Source organism: Struthio camelus, chromosome 5 (genome assembly GCF_040807025.1).
Source record: "Struthio camelus isolate bStrCam1 chromosome 5, bStrCam1.hap1, whole genome shotgun sequence".
Taxonomy (NCBI): Eukaryota; Metazoa; Chordata; class Aves; order Struthioniformes; family Struthionidae; genus Struthio; species Struthio camelus.
In genome coordinates this window covers 71,327,903-71,350,338 of record NC_090946.1, presented here as the reverse complement: position 1 = coordinate 71,350,338, position 22,436 = coordinate 71,327,903, and the positions used below count along the sequence as shown (strand labels likewise).

The 22,436-nt window shown below is 39.9% G+C and overlaps 1 protein-coding gene across 6 annotated transcripts in view; it reads right to left on the bottom strand.

Annotated features, from left to right (window-relative positions):
- The window catches only part of WDR20 (WD repeat domain 20), a 49,139-nt gene extending 30,011 nt beyond the window's left edge, over window positions 1–19,128 (bottom strand). For 4 of the 6 annotated variants that reach the window (XR_011141652.1, XR_011141653.1, XM_068947071.1 and 1 more), the window contains exon 1: window positions 18,714–19,076. Coding sequence is in view for 4 of the 6 variants with exons in the window: in XM_068947071.1 (XP_068803172.1) it covers window positions 18,714–18,977 (264 nt within the window). In the remaining 2 variants the exon portion in view is untranslated. Of the gene's footprint in view, window positions 1–18,713 lie in introns of all 6 variants that reach the window. The other 2 variants (XM_068947070.1, XM_068947068.1) reach the window with 2 other exon arrangements.
- Window positions 19,129–22,436: the final 3,308 nt, after the last annotated feature.

The window sequence follows — 22,436 nt, the reverse complement described above, 5'->3', positions numbered from 1 at the left end:
TATTGAGAGCACATCTGTTAAACAACGTGGCACACTGAAAATACATAAACCTAGACTACTGTACTGAAGTAATTTTTCTGGCTCCAAGAGGCCTATTCTACTCACTGAACGTTCTTACGGTTAGAGGGCAAGCCAACAAAGAATTTCACTTTTCCCTATGTGTGCCTACTGCCTGCTTTGTATAAATCTTAATTCTCAGTTCTGAGTTTTACTTGACAAAAAAAAAAGGGGGGGGGAGGGGTTTAAAGCAGAATTATTTGGGAAAAGGGACTCAGATAATGTTGATTACATTTAATTCTCCACAGTGACTATTTCAGTTTGAAAGTTTTCTTTTGTGTATCTTAGTTTCCAAACTTTGGCATGAATTTCCTACTGTGTTTGCCATGGTAACCAAGCAGGCTGAGCCTCTACTTGAAATTCGTTTTAACTGTTTAGTGTTGCATATTTATCAAGGCACATTAACATTTTAATGTATTCCAGTGAGTAAACTGGGCAATTCTCATACTGAAGGAATCACTTGAATTCCAATATTACCAACCTCAAGATTTTTCTATTGTTAGGATGGGGGGAACTGGCAAACTCCATTGCCAAAGATGTGCGTAAATAGCTACTAAATAGAGAGAATGCACTCAGGCACAAGAAACCAGGTATAGTCAAGATACAAGGAGCTACACTAGAATGAGCAAAGAGTCTCTATTTGACAGTATATAGCCTTCTCTCCTGGGAATCAAGATTTTGCGTTCATAGTAGAAAGGAGAACTTGTTCAAAGAGTGCATTTAAATGAAAAAGACCAAGTGTCCATATATTAAAGATTAATCTGATGAAAAATGGTCCAGCTGTTCTGATTTATTTAGTACGAAAAGGGGGGTCAGGCAACCAGCTGTCTTGAATTAATATCAGGATTAATATTAGTAGGTTAATATTAGTAGGGCCAAGCCAAGTCACTGCTGTTAACTTGTCTCAGTATCCGTTTTGAAGAAGGATCTTTCTTCAAACACACTGATCAAATACAGGATCGTGAATGAGAAAACATCTGTTTAAGCTCCTGGAATCTTCCCTGATTCCCCGAAAACTACATCAAATATCTTGCAGTGTACTAAAATGTATGTAAAACTAAATGAAGAACAGACGAAGAAATCATGGGGGGGGGGGGGGGGGGGGGGGGGGGGGAAGAGAGACAGAGATTTACCAGAACAGATTGCTTGGTCGGTTCAGTGTCATTACCACATATAATCAAAAAAAAGGGTGAGCTGTTCACCTCGTTTTTATAATCAAGGTAACGAACCCACTACTACTTAATACTACTACTCAAGAAAATCTAATCCTAATAGGGGAAAAAATTCTGAACTTTATTGCATGCTACATAAACACAGACTTACAATAAGGAGAAACGTTTCCAAGAAAATCTCAAACAAACAACAACAAAAAACTGTAGCTTGTTTAGAAAACTACTGATATATAATTGCTATAAAACATTGCAGATATTGTGGAAAGAGTATGCTAGGTCAGCTGTGCTTCTATCCTCTCATTAGGCTTTACTGTTTCCAGCCTCTCAGTATCTTGCATTCTGTTTCCTCTTCTGGATCTAAAAGCCAGTAAGGCAGCCCTGCTGGGTACCACAGAGGTATTTATAGTCATACAAATCCAACTATATTTTCTTCATTCTTTTATCTGGCTGGGCTGTAAGTAGTTTTCAATGAAATGCTCTGCCTCTTCTTAAAAATCTGTCCTGTACTTCCAGTAGAGTTTGTAACCTACTACACTACGGTATTTTCATTCTACAGCTGTTCAACTATTAGCAATAGCTTACAGCAGGGCCAGTTAAAGAGTAAGACTTTTCTGAATTAAAAGTAAGTTTCACATGATTGGGATTCATGGAAGATCTGGCAGTGTCCTCCACCCATCTAGGGAAAATTATGTACTATTTATGCCCCTTTCTCTCCTCTCTCCTTCCTTTCTGAATTTTAGGAAAAATGACTGGCTCTCAGCATGTGTAAAAATAGATCTGAACTTCATGCAAGCTTTCTGTTTTGCGTCAGCTCTGTCTTTGCAGTCACAGACAGGAGCAGGAGAAATTAACAGAGGGGCACCCAAAAGAAAAGAAGTATGGTTGTCCAGCATTTCAGTACAGTGATCCTGACATCTTAAAAGTAATATGATACTTCCAGACACTAGTTTACATAACTCAGGAAGCAGCTTGGGTAATTGTCTTCGATCTGCATACTGGCAGGGAACAAATTTTAGACAAGTTACACACTCAGTTCAAGACTGCTGTCAACACATAAGAATGAACTTGACACAGATTTCACAATTGTCACAGTTTTAATACTGATGCTATCCATACCACAATACAAGAAAGCGTTTGCATCAAGCGAGCTGAATTCCTAAATGCAGCTAAATTATGGCTCCTGAAATTGCAGCCAGCAGCAGCTACGGCCACACAGCACCCTACTTCTATCACAGAAACTTCTACATCTGTTACACGATTTCAGAGGCATCACCTATACCACAAAGCGAATATGCTACCTCAGTTTTACAGCCCATATCACCTTTTCCCCAAACAAATTTATCACAGAATTAACCATTCTTCATTCTTTTTATCTGGGTGGGCTCTAACTCGGTTCCTCCTCTGACTCCAGAGCCTAGCCTGTGTTTCGTGGCACTTTCAGGTGGAGTTGCCACCTTGTCAAGGAATGCAAGTCAAAAAGTACATCTGATGTTTCCCTGAAGTCAGTAAACCAGTGGCATTGTACTAAATACGAAGGTTAGAGATTTCTCATGTTAAGTTTTCACTATAGGCCCACAATACACCACCCTATCCTCAGCTACTCGAGGAGTCACAGCTCTCCTGTAATTCATGGCAAAAGAAGCAGGACAGACCTAAGAACGCTGAAGTTGTCCCCCCAGAAATCCTAATTGACATTCAGACAAAACACACTGCCAAAAAGGCACTAACTTAGGAATGGTTTTGTTGTTATGTTTGCTCGATATCAACACAAGATTCCTGTATAGAGCTAACTGGATGTGACTATCCAAAAAGAACATAAAATGCTACCAGCACTGTCACTGGTTAATATCCTAGTCTGCAAAAAGCTTTACGTAGGACCTCTGCTACTGTAAGCAACAATGTTTGGCCAATTTTCACCTGTTCATTCTTGTATGAGTTTCAACACTTTCCACACTCCTAAGGCATTCAGAGAAGGAAAGGAAAGAAAGAGTGATTGCTCTGCTAGCTTAAAAAAGCAATAAAGGAATTAAAAAAAAAAAAATCACACTTTTCTTCCTCCTCCAATTTTACATTGGATGCTATCTTTTCCTAATCCTAGTGAATTCACCTTCCTCAACATGAGCAACTAGAATTTTCTACAATATTAAAGACATCTCTCTAGTGCTCCACATAACGGCACTAAAGACACTCCCCTATTTCTCTTGGCAAACCTCATTTGATACATCTTAGAACTGCATTCATCTCCTGCCCTCAACAGCTGCACCACGAGCTGGGTCAGCTTGTAATCAATGTTACACCCTGGTTATCATCCTCCTCTAAAAGTTATCAGGCCAAAGCAAGAACTACCCAAGTACATACTTTCCTAAAGAGGTTTCACCTCACCTATTATTCTGATATCCGCTTGTTCCTCCATATAAAATATTCTGATTATGAAGAGTGATGCCTTCCAAGTTTATCAAGAGAATTTGGTGATTCTGTATGTGATCTTACTTCTTTGTCCGAAGGTTACAAATGAAAACATTAAGCATTTCTAAAAACATTCCCAGAAGAAGAGCTCAACTAGAAGTTCTCCTCTCAACAGCTGTCACAATTCCTGTAGTCAGCAAGAGATATAAAAATAAATAAGAAATCAGAAACTTAGTGTTTTGAGTCTCTCTCACTTTAAAATAGAATGAGTTTAAGGTTCTAGACCTCCCTTACGTAAAGTATCTACCATACTAATCTACTTGAGCACTTATATTTGGCAGTTTTCTCTAAAGTTGCCAGTTTGGACAAGCCCAGATGTGATGTGTGAACAAATCATTAATGACATATAAACTGTTTGAGATATTAGTGCAGAGGGGACCTTCACTACCCAGACAGTGAATCTTTAAACTAAAAAATGATGGTTCCAATTCTCCCTTATCCCTAGAGCATTAGACTAGAAAGGTTGAGAACTTGAACTTCAAATAAAGCTGTTTATATAAAATGCATTATATATGAATGCTTTTCCTCAGACTGCACTGCAGGGAGATGATGCCTTATTTTATACAAGAAAAAAAAAAAAAAATCGAATACAAAAATCACTTACCTTCCTCAGAATTTCCAAAACCTAGAACTGAAACTAAACAGATGAGAATTCTTCTCATTTTACACAAGTAAAAAACAATATACCATTACAAAGATCATTAGAAGTAAATCTCCTCTCTAATCCTTTTTCATGAACTCAGCACTGAATTATTTTTCATGCTTGCGTTGTCGCATGTTTTGTCTCTACCTAAATATGACTGAGGAAAACACCTGCCTGACTTCTGAGTTACAGGCAGGCAGAGGGTTTTAGCAGAGATGTTCACCGTTAAAAACACGGCGAATTGAAAAGCAACTCACTTCAAAAATAGCAGAGAACACACTAAATACTAACGTGCTGAGCGAAGTTCATGCCGTAACACTGCTTATGGGTTATCATCACATAAAGAGATATATCACCTTTCATAAAGTCTGGAATGCACTGTTGCATGTATTTTAGTCTCCTCACTTTAGAGGAACTGAGACAATTAAGTGTACCTTAACAATTATATCCTTCCTTGACTATATCATAATTAAGTTCTGCAAGGTTCACTTAAGATTTATGCTTAGCTAACCATAACTCCTTTCTGAAGGGTTACAATCTAGCAGATTATAACAGATTCATACCTCTAAAGTGAAATGGTAATAGCTATCTTTCTGATCACATTCTTGCTCCTTATTCTCCAATGGATCCTTTCACTTCCTCTTACTCCTACAGTCTAGTCAGTCGTCTACACTTACAATCAGTCCTTCCTCACTTGCTTTTAATGCTGAACGAGGCATGACACAGATGGGCTGAACAAAGACAAGATATATACTAAGTGTAAGAAATCAAGGAAAATATGTATGTAAACGTCCACTAAAACAACGTACGCTGGTACAACTCAGCAAGCGTGCTCATTTAGTTCACTGGCTCAGTTGGGACACTTGCTAAACACCTGGTTACTTTCACCGGGAAATGGTTTAAATTGGCTCATCTCCAAGTAAAACCGGTGAGAAAATTGCAACTATTAAACTATTAAATGACACTCATTTAAATTAGAGCAAGCAGATTGCTATTTAGATGGCCCCCAAAACATGGAGCAACCCGAAAACATTGCATGACTTAATGCTAGTGTCATCTCCTCCCTGCACACACACAAAAGAGTTACCTGACCTGTTTGGCTACTGTTCCAGTCAGTCACACCTTCAAAGCCTTCATGCAAGTCATTACTTTCACTTGAGCTTTGAGCCTTATTCTTTTCTTCTCTAAAACATTAGTACAATTTTCTCAGAACACCAAAAAACAATACATGCACAACTATCAGTAGTGCCAGTATACTAAGGATTTACAGTCCTCTGAGGTAGACTACGTATACATGGCTTGACAGCTTGCTAGAGACAGAACAGTTATTTTTGCTGTTTCATTCAAGCGATTACATATCCACATCAAATTTTTCTTAAAGTACATTACACAAAACTAAGTTCAAAGACTGTAAGACCACTGTAGCTTCATAACTGACACTGTTTGAACCACACTTGTTCTAATTTCAAAAATATCAAGATACAAGAGCACTCAAAAGTTGTTGGCTTTAAAAGTGTATTTTATGGGGGGAGGAAAAAAAACCACAAAAGAACTACAGTCCCTTGACAATACACTTACCTCCAGTTTTAACAGAGAAGCTTAAAGTAGAACATCCCTCTCTACAACAGCATTCACAAGTATTAAAAAAAAAAAAAAACTATTTGAGAGTTTGAACAAAACTCAAAGCCTAGTTGATGCAAAGAATCAGTATAAGCTATTTAGTTTATTAGGACATAACTATTAGTTGATTAACTTGAAACTTGCAAGTTATCATATGATCATTCTTATCAAATTAGAGCAAGTTCATAGTTTCATACAGTCTTGTCAATAGAAAGAAGTGAAGTATATATGCATTCATACTGTGTAGTGACATACCCAGTATAACTCCATTATACTAAATAACATGCAGAAAAGCAGTAAGAAGTGTTCCCCCCCCCCCCAGCCCCTTTTCAGCACATAAGAGGAGGAAAAGTTTTTTTAAAAGAAAAATCCTGAGCTCTTGTCCTTTTTTTTTTTTTTTTTTTTACATCTGTCGCTATAACAAATCAATGTTTTATTCCAGAATGAAATCACTGCTTGTAAGAAAAAAATATCTGTTACAGAAAAGCAGACTGAATAATAGTACCCTGCATTGCATTGTTGCTATAGAAACTCATTTCACTGTAGCAGTAATTGTTAATCAATTTATTTCTTTCCTTACACAGCTCAGTGAGAGTCAAATACAATACAGCAATGTCTGTCCAGAAAGCGAGAACTGTCTTTTCTGTCTTCTGTTGTATTTTGCAAGTTCCACAGGAACGCCAGATATTTTTGATATAGTATTTTTTTTTAATTAAACTAATAACTCCATCATGTTGCCGCATGTTAACAAAATATTACTAGAACAAAGACCTAATTACTTTTGTACTAAAAATAAGCTGTAACTGGCTGTTATTCCAGGAGTCCCAGAGCAGTTCTACCAAAGTTATGTGAATAAATTATCTACCAAATACATAATTTATGCTCCAACACCAAAATGAGGCCCATTGGTTTATGCTTTTTGTGGTCATATTTGGTAACAGACAGATGAAAAAGAGTATTTGCCTTAACTCCTGTCCTAAAGTTGTTAATTTGCAATGCATCTTCCTTCTCTGGTTGAAGACATTTCATAACAGCCCAACCCTGTGAGGTAAAAAAGGTTACAGAACAAATACTTCATACAGAAGAAAAACAGGAGCTTGAAAACAGATGCTGAGAACTAAATCCCAAACACCGATACACTGCTACAAAACCAGACTTTCCCACAATCTCACGCGTACTGGATCTAGGGTATCACCTCCTCCGCAAACCAGAATCCCGTTTCGTTAGTTTTAGAGCAAAAGACAGTACGTTCCTCAACTTCAGAACAAGTTTCCCAATAGCCTTACTATTATTTTAAAATAAGTGAAGTACAGATCCTTTAAGTAATAGTAAGAGCTGGCAGTTACACTGGCAGATACTATGCGAGGAAAATCCTTTTGACTGCTATTCATCACTTTCTTAAAGAGTGATCATTAAAGGACTAAAAATGTTTGATTTACCAAATGATGACATAACTTGTCTCCTTCCTCACGGCTCATTTTGGTCTGAAGTGTAAGAGGGAGCACTCAAACTACCTATTGTCACCTACTGATCTTCCTGCAGGCAGCTGTCCTGCTGAGTGACTAACTGCCTACATTTCAAGTGATTTGCTAAAGGTCGTAACAGAGGCTTACCTTAGAGCACGGAACTGGAGGCAGCTAGGCTAGCAACAGAACACACATCCGCCCTTAAGTCATCCTGCCCATTGATACTGGCATAATAATACTACCCACACTAGGGATTTCTGCTGTTAAACAATCAGGTCTTTAACCAGCACCGATATATCAGGAGATTTTCCAAATCTAAATTCTCCTTTCTATCAACTTGCACTGGAGGTGTCAAAGTCACAGGACGCCTATTAATCAGATGTGATTCAAGAGAAGCGGGGGTTCTCAAATGACTGAGGAGAAAGCAGGGCAAAAGCAGTTTCTAGCATTGTTAAGACTTGGCTTCTCAGAGCACTGACCTGACTAGTACTTTCCTTTGACTTGCTCTCTTACGTACAGCAAAGCCTCTATCAATTTAGGACTAACAAAACCCAATATTCACATCAACCAGAACAGTGCTGGCCAAATACTTGTTGCAGAAGGGGTTAACTTGCTCAGAAAGACAGAAAGGAGACCAATAAATACTGCTACAAGGTAACACAGAGTTAGAACAACTAAACAAGTAGTTGTCTCTAGACCTGTAACAGCCTAACTGACCACCAAGCACACTGTTACTCTTCTCTAACTATGACAAAAAGCATGAATCATTTTAGGTCTCACTAAAGGCAGCTTCATCAGACTCCTGTATGAGTTGCTCAGAACAGTTACCTGCCGCATCGCTCTGCTTCAAGAGTGCCAGCACGTACCCATGCTTAACCATCCCACCTCACAGTCTAATGTGTTAACTTAGACAAAGAAGTTGCATTTTGGCTAAAACGCAGAACTACGCTCAAGCAGTTGATTTACAGGTACAGAGTCTATTCTGCCGTCTAACTGTGTTAGAAGGCCAGTAACTTCACTAGAAAAAAAACAGCATCTCAGAACTTTGCAGGTGTTTGCTAACTGCACCTGACTCAGAGCTATGTTATTCTGTACACGGGAACAGAGCTTCACTGCTGAAAGTGAGAAAGGCAGGCAGGCCATCCTTATGTGTTAAACCGATGAATATAACTTGACAGTTTTATTGGGGGGTGGGGATGGAGCACAAAATCATTTTTAATAATAAGAGTAAAATTTTGCCTAAAGTCTCCTGTTGAGATATACAGGCAATGCTATTACATAATAGTAACTCTTTAGATACTTAGCCTACCCAAGCATCTCTTTCTTGCAAGCTCCATCCTGCATTTCTGCAAGTCTGCTTTGGATAAAACATCCTCCTGGATTAATACTTCACACTAAGAAGGCTTTTTTTTTTTTTTTTAAATTAAATCTTGGTTTATTTATAAGCAATGGAGTAATAATTTGATACATATTGAGACAAACAAGATGAGCTGTAGCTATAATACACGTAAGAAATACTGCATTCTAGAGCATACTTGGTATCTAACTCAAAAAGTGCCATTGCATAACCATGCAAATAATCCTGCCCTCATAAATCACTTTTTAATCCTTCTGATGAACACCCAAAAGTGTAAACAACTAGCTACTGATGGTCTCTGGCCCACTCTCCCATTAAAAAGGTTCAAAAACAGTACCTGTTAATTCAGCAGGGGTTCCAAGAATATTTTTGTTTATAAATAAATAAAAAAAACCACACACACTGGAAACGCATCCAACCGTTTACCATGTAAATCTTATTAGGGAAAAAAGGAGCGAACATGAAGGAAAAGGCAGGCTAGGCATGTGGCTTCACAATACACTAAAGCTGAATTTATTTTTAGAGGCAACATAAGCCATTAAGACCACTAAATTATGTAAATCCAAACATCTAAACTATACTTAAATCTGATGAACATGACTTAAAAGTTTCACTGCATAATTAACTATTTTTGGTGGTAACACTATGGACGGTAAGAAAAAAAAAAAAAGAGACACATCAGACATACTTTACAACAATAATCGTCAAAATTCAGTTTTAATTATAACTTCAAGGTAATGCTCCGACACCCAGCTGAAATGTAAAGTACAGCTTGTGGAGGAGTCCTGCTTACAAAAAACTACGAAAAAAAAATCCTTAGGAGTAAACTGTCACAATAAAAATATGAAAAGGCTATGACTTGTAAGATTATGTATTTCTTACTAGTACGGTTACATTTGTAAGTCGGAAAGAGATGACATTTATGTTACTCAGATTTACTGAGTTATCCTCGTGACTGTCTGTGCAGGCTAAAGCGTCCTTAAGGCATCATTACAATAGTTTATTTCACAAGTCTCTTGTGGATTTTTAACAGACAGTTTCAATATACACTGGCATCCACTCAGTGTCCTGCTCTCACTGCTTCCTCTTCTTTTAGTTGAGCGGGAGTACTAAAGCCATAAACCGGAGTGCTCTGAAAGTTTTATGCAGTAGCACTCTCCTGACAAAGTGTACTGAAACTTCCAGCACAGATGAATCGGAATTACGTTTTATATTCTTAAAAGGTTGGGGATAATGAAGTTTGTTCATAACATCCAACATTCATGCAGAGGTTTTCTCCCTACTCCAGGGCATTTTTACAGTTAAAGATCTCACTTATACTCACTTAGCATTTAGTATAATGCAGCACTTTACATTCTCTAGGTGTACAAAAATTAGGCTTTATTAAAACAAGAACTGATCAATACAGCTGCTTTCCCATCCCAGGCAGATTTAACAGCACAGCTTCTAAAAACCGTAACTACTCTTTCTTTGACCATTATGGCCACTTGACAGCTTTATTACTAACTCATGAAATTAAAGACTAATTAAAGTTGGCAAATGAAAACTGAAACCAATTTGAAGAAAGCATCTCTTAGAGATTTGTCATTCACATCCTTCTGAAGGGCTTTCTGAATAAGGCAAAAGCAGAATTCAAACATCAAGTTATGATACCGTCATACGAAAGATTTCAATTGTAGTGACTGGTGGTCCTGCCCAAAGACTACAGTTAGACTACCAACTGCCTGTTACATAGAAGCTGAAACAAAACAAAATTCATCACTTTATTTTAGTTAGGGGTGTAGATGCTGGAAAAGGGACCACACATACTTTTGGACTAACAAGTGGGATGAGACAGAGGAGGAAAAACATCACATTACTTAGAAGGATACAGCAGAATAACATTACTTCAACTTGCCTCTTATTACGTTTAACTTCACTGTTTAGTTTCCTTAACCTTTCTAAGAGGAGAAGGAATTAACAGGATGAAGAGCCTTTGCTTTCCCTGACCATTTTCAAACAGCCATTGGTCCAGATGTGTCAACTCATAGCCAGAGCAGTTTAACAGCAACTGGCCTGTGGATACACGTTATTCCAAAGAAAGGACTTCCGTTGGTTGCTTTTCGCCAGAGAACTACAATAATAATACTTCAAACTAGGGTGTTAAATTTTATTTTAGAACATTAAAGACAACAATTATGGCTTGTAATCCTCTCCGAGATGGCTCTAGGCAACATCTAAACAGTTTGAAACCTCTTTAACACACTTTTTAAGTTTTGCAAATTGTCAGATATCTAAGTATAATACAACCTCCTTGCTACTCAAGCACATAGTGCAACCCTTCTGTAAATATTCCGACAAAGCTGGTCCAGAAAACTCACTACAGACACAGAAATGATTGTGTCACATAAATGGCCATTATTTGCACCTGTGAAGCATTATGACTAGAATGCTGTCAGCTTGCAGAGAACAAGCTACACAATCAATGATTTTATATTAATTCCACCAACAGACTTCACGAGTGCAATATTACAACAAATATATTTTAATACAAAGTAACAATGGAAAATTCTACCTGCAGTGATCAAAAAATAAATCACACGGCAATATAAAATACCATCTACCAGTTTTTGAATTTGGCCAGCATAGCTCAGTATTCTTTCTGAAACATGCCAGCTAGATAGGCAGCCACAGATATATGAATCATGTTGTCATTACCTTAAGAGAGCTGTCCTTCAAAGGATGCACTGCAATAGCTTACTGAAGTCAGATAGTTGTGACACAGGCTTGAAGCACAGACTAGAAAAGGCAAAAGCACTAAAACCTAATACCAATATCCTCAAAGCCTGAGGTAGCCCCCAGAGAATAACCATCTTCTAAGCCTCATCAAGTGCAAATATTCTGTTCTCTTTTACAGTAAGATATTTAACATCTGTATCCTTTTTAAACAGCTTTTTATTCTTCAGAGTTCCTCTTGCTTAAGCCAGTCACAGCTGTGCCATATCAGCCACATGACAAAAAGTTAAACTCTTAAGCTTACCTATATTGCTGTAACATACACTACCTTTTCACTATTTCCTTTGGAACTGTCAGTGAAGGAAAGGAGTTACAAAAAGAGCCTTCACTAAATTCTACAGGGGCATTTTGTAACATGTTGTGGCAGCTCTTAATAATGGCAGTCCTTAATAAGGCCCAGCTAGACTTAGGAAACAGATCATCTATCTACATCATAAAACTCGAGCTCGTAAGTATACCCATCCTTTAAAGACTTGAAACAAGTTTCCAAAAGCCTTCCAAATACTTTCACGAGCAAAAACAACCAAGTAAAATACTACTGATCCAGCCATAATACCATCCACCATAGGACTGCTAAATTCAGCCCCAACCTAACAATGCTTCTAACAAAATAGAAAAGAAATTTACCACAAATTAAGAAATTCACCAACAAACTAAGAAATTCTTTGGAAAAGAATTTATTATCTCTTTTAAGAGGGACAGAATAGGTTTATGTAATGTCACATCCAGAATATCTGAACAAATGAGAACTATGCAAATGCCTATAGCACAGAAAAAGAGTATCTTACCCGTTGCAGGCACCAGATACCTTTGAGGAAAGTTTTGATATCTTTGCTGCAGGACTTCTAATAACCAGCTTTGTATGTCATCTCTTTGGCAGTAACACTGATGTTTAAGTCTGGTATAAACAAACATTCCAATCCAGAACACCTTATAGTAGAATTAGACAGTCATAGTAGTTAACCTTTCCTTGGTATCAAAAAGACTGAAATGAATCAGTCCGTGACCACCTAGACAGTGAAGGGAAAAAATCCACACAAGTGGAATTCACCAAAAGCAAGCATCAAAAGAATCTATTTGTCTTCTGACAGATAACTAACTGGACTAAGGAAAAAGGTCAGCAGCAAATACAATGCCTTGACATTAACAAGGCCTTTGGTAAGTCCCATGCGGCACACCTACAAGTAAGCTAAGTAGGTATGGTGTTTGAGTTTTATGAGATATTTTTGGTAACAGATGAGAATACACTTCAAATCAGTTAAGGACATGAAGATTGGATGTATAGTATGCAGAACAGCGTTGGAAATAAAAGCACTTAATAAACTTGATAGAATGAAATTCAATATAAATGCTACTTGGCAATTTTATAAACAAAAAAATAGACACAGATAAAATGGAGAAAAGCAGCAAAATGATAGGGAACAAATCAAATGAGTCAACACTATGAGAAGGATTCAGAAATGTCAACATTCGGCAATATGTTAGCAAGAGTATTAGAAGATAGACACAGTAGGCAATTATTCTCCTTTATCCTACACTGAAGTCATGACAGAGCTGCTATATCTAGGCACTGCAAATGAAAACGCAAGTTAATTGAAGCTAATATTGAGGAGAGCAATCAGACATTTAGAAGCGACGATCTGAGGAGAAAGGTCAGAACAAGATTTCTTTACTTTAGGGAAAGTGAGTGGGCAAACCAACAAGTTTTCAAACAAGTATTTAAAAAAAAAAAAAAAAAGGCAGTAGTCAACTGTTCTCTACATCCAAGGTAGAGAACAGCAAGCAGCTTACTCCTCCCCCCCTCCCAGTTCTGTTAGATATTAGGAAAATCAACAAAAACCAAGCATCAAAACAAGTTATTTATGAACGCCATGAAATTCTTGTTACGGTAGGTTTAAGAGCTGGTAAAAAATATGTAAGTATACTTCACCCTGCTTCAAAGAAAATGAATTTGTAAATATATTTACAGATCAGCATTTTTATAGTTCGTATGTGCTGCTGAAACATGGGTTTTTTTTGAGGCCTAACACAACTTAGTGATTTCTAAATATAGAGAAATATAAACTCACCTCCCCATTACATCTTGAGAAAGATCTGTTGTCCAGGTTCCAGCTTCAACCTACAATTGCCTCACAGGACTCTTCCCAGAGCAGTATATTAAGCACAGTGATAAACACCACCCATTTTCATTCTGCCATTGAGACAGGATCCTAGACAAACAGTCTGTATGATGAAAGTAATCACCAAGGATAACACTTCTCAACCAGGCAACAGAGACTCCAGTGTCAAGCCAGACACAAAAAAAAAAAAAAAAAAAAAAAACAGTTCAGAGAACCGTAAAGGAAGGAATCCTGTATGTCCTCAGTATTTTTACTGATAACCAGGGACTGTCAGTATGATCACTCTTAAAAAGAGAGAAGTTGAGGTATGGCGTTATCTTCATCTTAGGAGGTATGGCGTTATCTTCATCTTAGGAGGTATGGCGTTATCTTCATCTTAGTTCAAATACAATGACCTCCAAGTCCCTTGCTCATCACAAGAGATGGACAGGTTCTGACCTCCCTGCCTCCTCCAATCTGAATTTCTCACCTACACATGCTTCTAATGCAATATGCCATACTGCAATACCACATAGTTACTGAAGGATTGTTGCTTTAGCTAGCTGCAAGAAAAAAGTACAACTTAAGGCAAAGCCTTTTTTTTGGCAAGAAAGACGTTCCAAAGAAGAAACAACCAGTGTTGGGAAAACCTGCCGCACGTTAACAAAGAGACAAGGTAGTCAGAATTTAAAATACAGTATACTAAGTTAAACTTACACATTCACATTCATAACATGGCAATGTTAAGTAAAAACTAAGATTGTGTACAGTGCAACACTACTGCTAATATGTACCACTACATATCATGGTCACAGCAGCAAATTAATTTGTCCAGAAGCCTTTTCAATAAGCAGAGAGAATACACCAATTGGTGTATACAAACTTCTTTAAAGCAAAATGCACTAGCTTCCTAGCAGAAAGAGAAACAGATTCATGATAATTTCAGCAGCAATCTAGAAAGCTTCATTTTGTCAGTCAATCCTAAGGCAAGGAAGATGAGATAGCCCTCTCCTTTTCAAGCCTAATGAATCAACTAATAAATCATTTTGCAAAGCTAGCCATAAACCAAGTTTAAGTATGCCAAGACTGTATCATAAGCAAGAATCAAGTTACACCCCTCACTCTTGATTTGGGGCTGCAGGGAAAGGGATACCCCTCCAAAGCATCAATACATTATAGTTTGAGTAATAGTTTCTGAATGATTTCCTCATAACCCCTACTCCACGAATAAACAAACTCCTAAAACAAAGAAAAAAAAAAAAGCTTCCTGTACGACCTAGAACTCTCTTAAGCATGATTAAGTCAACAATCCACAAAGAACAGATCATTCCGAATCTGACTAAAGGCTGAACTGAAGGCTTTAGTCAGGTAAGGCTTCACAAGACAGCCAATTGGATCTGACAGCTCGCCACCACTGAACAGGGCAGTCTTGCTCCCTTTCCCAAACCCTTTCTTTGTACTGACTGTTCCTGCTATATCCAAACCCAAAGTGAGATGGCTAGGCCCACTGTACTGAGAGAAAACCCACCCTGAAAAATGTCAGTATTTACCAGCTGGTTTAGCAAGCTGGACTGGCTCAACCAGAGGGTGAGTAGTGCCAAAGCCAGCAAGAGGGAGATAAGAGCGCGCTGCCAGAAGGATGCTACACTGCAAGACCATCATTTTCAGCTGTCCCTAAATCAGTTAAGTTCATGGAAATTCACCACTTTCATTTAACAAGACATCATTGTACACATCTAGCCTCAAAGTCAAAGCTGAGGAGGACTGAAAGTGAAAGCCAAATAATACTCAGTGCAGTCAGGAATAATTATATATTTTGCATAAGTAAAGCGACCACATCTCATTCCATTACAGTTTAATTTCTCTTTACTTAACTATAGGCTCACTTCCCTTTTCAGTGGATCCAAAACAGAAAGTAGCAGTTTTCTGGAAACCTTCATTGCCTTATTAATAAATAAATAAAAAAAAAAAAAAACTGTGCAAATTTCAATATGAAAAAAACACTGGCTCATAACAGATGTGCTTTCATTGAGGAAGGTAACATAAAACCATGAAATAGTAGAAACTCAGCTTCCTTTTTAAAGATGCAAAGAAGAAATTTGTGTTTTCTCCATAAAGCCTCTAAGGACAGCTCAAAGTGCTGTCCAACCCTCTTCCCTGAACTATCATCATCATATATCAGCATTACAAGTTCTGCACGACTGCTCTGGGAGCTAGACATAACTTTTAATCCAAGTTTCTTGAAAGAAGGATCAAGGTTAAAGAAAGATCCCTGGAAATGGTGATCCTCACATAAGTTTCGTTTCCTAAATAAAACACACACAGCAGTAGTCTAGGTAAAAAGACAATTTACAAAGTAGATATAGCAGATAAAGCATATCTAGTATCCAATGGAAACTAAAAGAATAAAGTTTGGTATCAGTGATTTTAAGGAATAGCCTTTCAAGTAGTATCTTTGACTCAGTATTCAGACCATTTATTCTTAAGCATCATCCATGGCTTAAGCCTGAATCTTACTTGATGTGTACTGACCTGCACTGGATTACCAACGCAAGAATTATCTAGGTACCTAACATACACGGCTCCTTAAAATACAGCCCTCATGACTCTTTCACTCATTTCAGTAAAAGTGTAGAATTTTGTCAGCAAGAAGCGGACCTTAAAAAAAAAAAAAAAAAGAAAGAAAAAAAGCAAGCTACCAGATATATACAATACAGCTTCACTAACATCATCTTGTTCTTTGTGTCATGCAGAGATTCACAGATCAGTCAGTTTTAAATGCCCATCCCCTCCCCAAACAGAAAGGCTTGCAAAGAGTTTGATAGTTTGTCCAGTTTAAGAGAGTGTTATTCACTATCAATTTAGGCAACAGTAGCTCTCTTCTGTTAGGATAGCTACAAAATACGTAACTTCTGATTTTGAAAAGCTCAAATGATCATATCAAAACCTTGTTCTCATGTCAATTTTCTACATAGACAAAACAATGACTTCCAACTGAATAATTTCAAAATAAGTTCCTAAGGAACAAGTATTACAAGTTTAAGATAGACCATCTTTCCCATTCTCAGTTAAATTATTTACATTAAGCATGTTTTAATCTATTTCAGCTGTTTCTCTAGGTTCATTGTACTAAAGTGAATGTTATATATATATAGGATATACACTATTTTTTAAAATGGTAATACTGTAAAAGCTTATTGAAACAAAATCTGTTCTGGATGAGTATGTTTTACACTAATCAGAGAGAAAAAAATAAAGTATTTAATGTTGTAACAGGTATGCCTCAAAGCTCACAAGTTAACAGTTTGACAAACCAAAATTTTCAGTTACTGTGTACCGCAACACACAAAAACAGCTTTTAGTATCTAGAGAAAAGTATTAGAAAAATACTTTGAGCTTAGCCTTTTAATTTGAAAAAGTTATTCCCTATTTTCAATGTACTTCCAGGATTTAGATTTTTATTCTTTGCAGTGCAGTAAAAGATGACTAAGACAACTGGTAAGAAACACATGTAAAATTACTACACTACATGAAGACCTGCTCTGCAATATAGATTAGAGAAGTCTGCAGCTACTTGTATGGAAAAATGAATCCAAACATGGCAATAATTTAAGAGACGGATTTTTAGAGATAAGTGCCACCCACAATATCTTGCAAGCATTAAAGATAGCAACTGCATGTTTGATACAAAACACTCATCAGGTACTTAAAGAAATCTTTGTTTAAATATTATTTACAACATAAGTAGATTGTTAAAATCCATTAAAGCGTGAAACCAAAATCTGTAGGCATTTTTTTCATACAATTACATAGGACAGATCTGTCAAGTCATAGTCAACAGATACCCAGGCAGCTTTTATCTCCAGTTAGCGCTTACATTTTATATAGGTGGAGGAGTGATGTGGGCACTAGCTTAAGTCTTTGTAGATTCAGGTATAATTCTTTGCTCGCCTACAAGCTTCCTGCGTGACCTTGGGTACGTCACTAGTTCTCTGTGCCTTCATTCCCTGTTGCTTGGTGGGCTACAAGCAGGAAGACTCCAAGGTACTCACATTATGGCTGCTGAGTCTCAAATACGTAAGGTAACGAACATCCACTTTTCAAAGCAGAAAACAGAAAACTGACAATCACGACATCTATGTTTACATATATTGAGTGACGTGCATTCACACAGCATGACAAACTCTGAACGCCCCACTAAATCCCATGAGGCCAAGGACCCTAATAAACAACAGGCAGAACAAGTTTGTTTATAAATACAGTGAACTGAGACATCAAAAACACACGCTGTTAGCCGTGCATCAAATATTAACATTTAAGGAGGATCTCTTAGGTTGAATCAACATTTCTTTCCTATAATAACAGCTTTCTCTGTGTTAACTATTTGACATGTAGCTCATTGCACTGCCCCCATTTAGAGACAATCCTAGAAACAGTCCACACTTCAAAGCCACAATAAAGGCCTAAAATTAAAGTGAAAGCTGTAACTACTTGGTTAAGGCTAGGAAGATATGCTCTCCCACCATCCTGGAAGCAGGGATCTGACATCACCATAACCATGCCAAGCATTAGTGTCCAGCAACCTCACACCTGAAGCAGCAGGTGAAAGAGGCCCCGAGTTGCCTCACTATTGGAAAGCCAGCCCTCACCCCTGTACGCCAAGGAGGGGCCAAGCAATCACATCCCTTAGAAGGGCCCCCCACACACCTACCGCTGGTGACAACCGTATTTTGACGTAGCCCTTCAGCACTAAGCCAGCGCCAGTCCACCTCGCACAGCCCTCCAGGCCAGGCCTACGCTCCCCCTCCTCGAACCGCTACCCTACGAACCAGCTGATCGGGAGAGCAGCTAAAGCGGCAGCTACAGCCGAGCCCCAACCGAGGAGCTGCCAGCCCCAAGGCGAGGCCCCGGGGGGCCCGAAGGAGAAGCGGCCCCGCGGGGCGGCCCCAGCCCCCCGCCGCCCCCCGCTGGCACCCGGCGAGCCCTCGGCGGGGGGGGCGGCCCGCCGCGGAGCTCCCCCCCAGCCCCTCTCCTCGCCCGGCGGCCGAGCCCCGGTACCTTGCGGACCCCCTTGTAGATGTAGAAGTACAGCTCCCGGCCCACATTGAAGCAGAGCCGGTCACCGTTGCCGCTCTGGTCGTTGACGTTGACGAAGGAAACGCGGACCGGGTTGGAGCCCTGCGAGTTGAAGGGCACCCGGTTAGGCCGGCTGTACTCCGAGTGGCTCAGCAGCTTGTACAGCCCCTCCCGGGTGGTGAACTGGGTCTTAATCTCGTTCATCTCCTTCCCTCCTCCCTCCGCCGCCATCTTGGAAAGGAGCATTCATCCTGCCCCAGTGCCCGGATGTAGCTCCACTGCGCAACCGCAACCGTCGCCGCCGCCGCCGCCGCCGGGGCTCGCGCGGCCCTACGCGGAGGCGGCCACGCAAACGGCGTAAAGGGGCGGAGCGGCGCTGCCTGTTTACTGCCCGTCTGCGCATGCGCCAGGTGGCCGGCCCTTGGGTGGGCGCTGGCGGCGAGGGGCGGAGCCTCGGGCGTGGGGTGGGGGCGGGGCGCGTGCCGGGCGGGGCGGAGCGGAGGCTGCGGAGGGGGCGGCTCAAGATGGCGGGGGGCGGCGGGGTTGCGCCTGGCGGGTGCGGGGCGGGGGTTGTACCTGACAGAAATTCGTCGCCTCAGGGCCGGAGCGCCTGTCCCTGACAGCGCGCGAGGCGCGATGGTAACCACCCCCGCCGCCTGAGGCGCCGAAGCTGGATTTCGGTGTGCGCCGAGCAGTGGTTTTTTGCAGGGTTACGATAACGGCTGTGCGCGTTTGAGCCTTTTCCCCGGGTGGTCACAGAAATGGAAATGGGGTGCCAGCTCCTTGGCTTTCTGTACTGAGCTACTGTTTTGTTGTGGCCCAGGCCAGCTTTGCCCGCAGGTTGTCACTGGCGTGTCCTCGAGGTGCCAAACTGCTGGCTCAGGTGGGGTTTCTAAGGCTGGCTGGGAGAGTCCCGCGGGGTAGCAAGCCTGTTGAAGGGGTAACAAATACAACATGCCGTTCACGTTGCAAGTCAGGCCAGCACTGCTCCTAAAGGAAGCAGTACCAGCATCCCTCCAGCTCGGCACTGGTCTCTGCTTAAGCTGATGGCTGCATGCAGAGCCAGGCTGGGGAGTTGGCCCAGCTGAACATTAACCTGCAAAACTGGTTGTCCCGTAATGTACTTCATTGTTCTGATCGTCATCCAGCTGGCTGTGTTGCATGGTGAACCAGATCAATGCCCCTTTGCCCCTTACAGGCACAAGGGAGGAAGTTGCACGGGGTCGGAAGGGATTGTTTCACTGGGTAGGGAGGAAAGACTTTCTTTCGGCGGCAGCAGTTTCGGTTTAAAGAGGTTGTCGTAACTACAGCCTCGTGGCTTGAAATTATGGCTGACTTAAGCTAATCTAAGACTGATCTCCCACTATAAAAAGGGGTTTTGATCTCTGTCTTCAGCTGCATATTTTTACTACCTCTCTTGCATCAGTTCTAGCAATCGTGCAACCAAAGGTTGAGTCAGAGCAGCTTGAAAGCAGACCCCACAAAAAGAAATGGCAGGTTCTCAGACAAGGAAACTGCTGATCAGCAACTGAGCTCATCCAACTCATCCCAGAACTGGTAAAGCCAAAATAAGGGAGGAGTTAGGAATGTGCAACTGGGAGAAGCTAAGCAGCACAGAGTTAGATCACCTAAAAGTAAAAATAAAAAATGCACTTTAAAGGTATAGTTTCATATTGTAACTGAGTTGGTCTAATGTGGCTGCTACCAAAGGAGGTGTCCTGCTCTCTTCATTCCTGACTGTGATTATCTGCTGCTGCTACTTCCTTCACAAGCAGTGGTGCTCATCTGACCTCATGGGGAGCCATTTCAGAAAGATAAATGGGCAGAGAGTTAACCCCTCCTCTAAATGTGAAATGAATGGTATCAGATGAAAAACAGTAACTGTGTAGGGGAGGGGGCAGGAATGTGTGGCAGAGCAGGAGGGAAGCAGGACCTCTACCTCCCTTGCTATCCATTAGATCAGCTCAACTACAGAAGTCCACTCAGACCCCAGGGGGCAAAAGGGATTTAGTCTCAAATCAATTTAGTTAAAAATGATTTCGTTTGTGGCTAAATACCATCTTGCTGCTGAGCATCAAAATATTATTACAACGTAACTGAGACACATGAAAGAGCTGAAGACCTCCAGGCTAACTCATAGAGTAGATATCCGAGTGAACAACTGAACAGGTACAGATAACCTTTAAAAAGATCGGGTGTTGGAGCCTTGCTTGGAATTTGTGAGATAAATCCAATCAATAATGACCAATAGATCTTGTCAGCTTATCAGCCAGCCCTGCCAGATGGTACTGATGACCTCCTAAAAGCACATAAAGTAGGTGAGTAGAACTGTGGTTATTTTAGGAATCATCATCTTGAGAGTCATTCTTTCATGCAGAAATGTCATGTACAGACTTCCAAAGAGAAGAAGATCAGAATGTTTTCAGTCATCACAAGAAAAGCAGGAAATGCAAGGATCTCTAAATAATAATAATATTCAAAGCAGACAGGAATTTAACCAAGAATGTTAATTGTTGCTCCAAGCTGGCAGACTTGGCATGTCTTATTCATTACACAGTGATAACATTGGCAAGGTCACTATGAAAAACAAAGTAGGCAACTTTGGTAGAAGGATTGCGTGGAATGCAAATCTTACTGAAAGCACAGCAGGCCATCTGTCACTGATGGAATGAGTGTGATCCAAAGAATAAACAACGTTAACACGTACCTGGTTATCAGCAGTACATGATGGTGCAGAAAGTCAAAGACCTGATGTAGTGTTTAACATTTACCAAGAAACATCAATAAAAGCTGCTGAGAGATTCCACAGAGAATCCAAGACAAATATTCATTTCAAAAACACAGCTGCAAGTCACAAGAACACTATTGTACAGCCCCATCAACAGTCCTTATCAAATACTTGGTTAAGGAATGGGAAAAAAGAGATTACACAGTTAAGCCTCATGAAAAAGTTCTCTGTGCCACTGTAAATTCTTCTGTTTCAAGCTAACTAAAGATCATAGTTCTGAAATAGTCCCATGAGGATGCCCATAGATGTGTTATTTTGTAGGCACTACACAATCAATACATCAAAAGTCAGTCAGAATCACTACTGAATCCTTTCTTTACTTCTCCCAAATGTTTTGGCAAGTTGGAAAACAGACATGAGCAAAATTGAGTAGCATTCATAAAATAGTGTGATCCTCTGAGATCAATTTATGTAGAATATAATTTGGTCCTGCAATTTTTCAGGATGCAGCATTAATAAGGCTTTTGCTGGCAGCAGAAAATTGGAGCCTTAAGACTTATGCAATGTGAGTACAATTATCAACAAAACTTTTCTGTGCTTGAATTTGCGAGCCATCTGTTACTTCCCTAAAAGTGCAACAACTGATACCAGTGAACGCTTTTATCAACGCTTCTGAGCCAAAGAAAAGGACGATGACTACACCCATATTCTATCATGCAAAAAAATGTCTATTCTAATATGCACTGCTTGCAGAGGCAGGCAATCAGGAGACCATCTCTGCAATGTCTATCTACTACAGCAGGTCTGTCAAGTCTTGCTTGGACTATTGATGCCAAAAAGAATTTAAATATTTAGTGGGTGACTGACTTCAGAGTATCAAAAGCTCTGCAACATGTCATTTTTTACGGAATCTATGAACGTGCATGAATTACTAGCAGGCACAAGTACACAGAGATCTGCAAGCAGTACATCTGAAC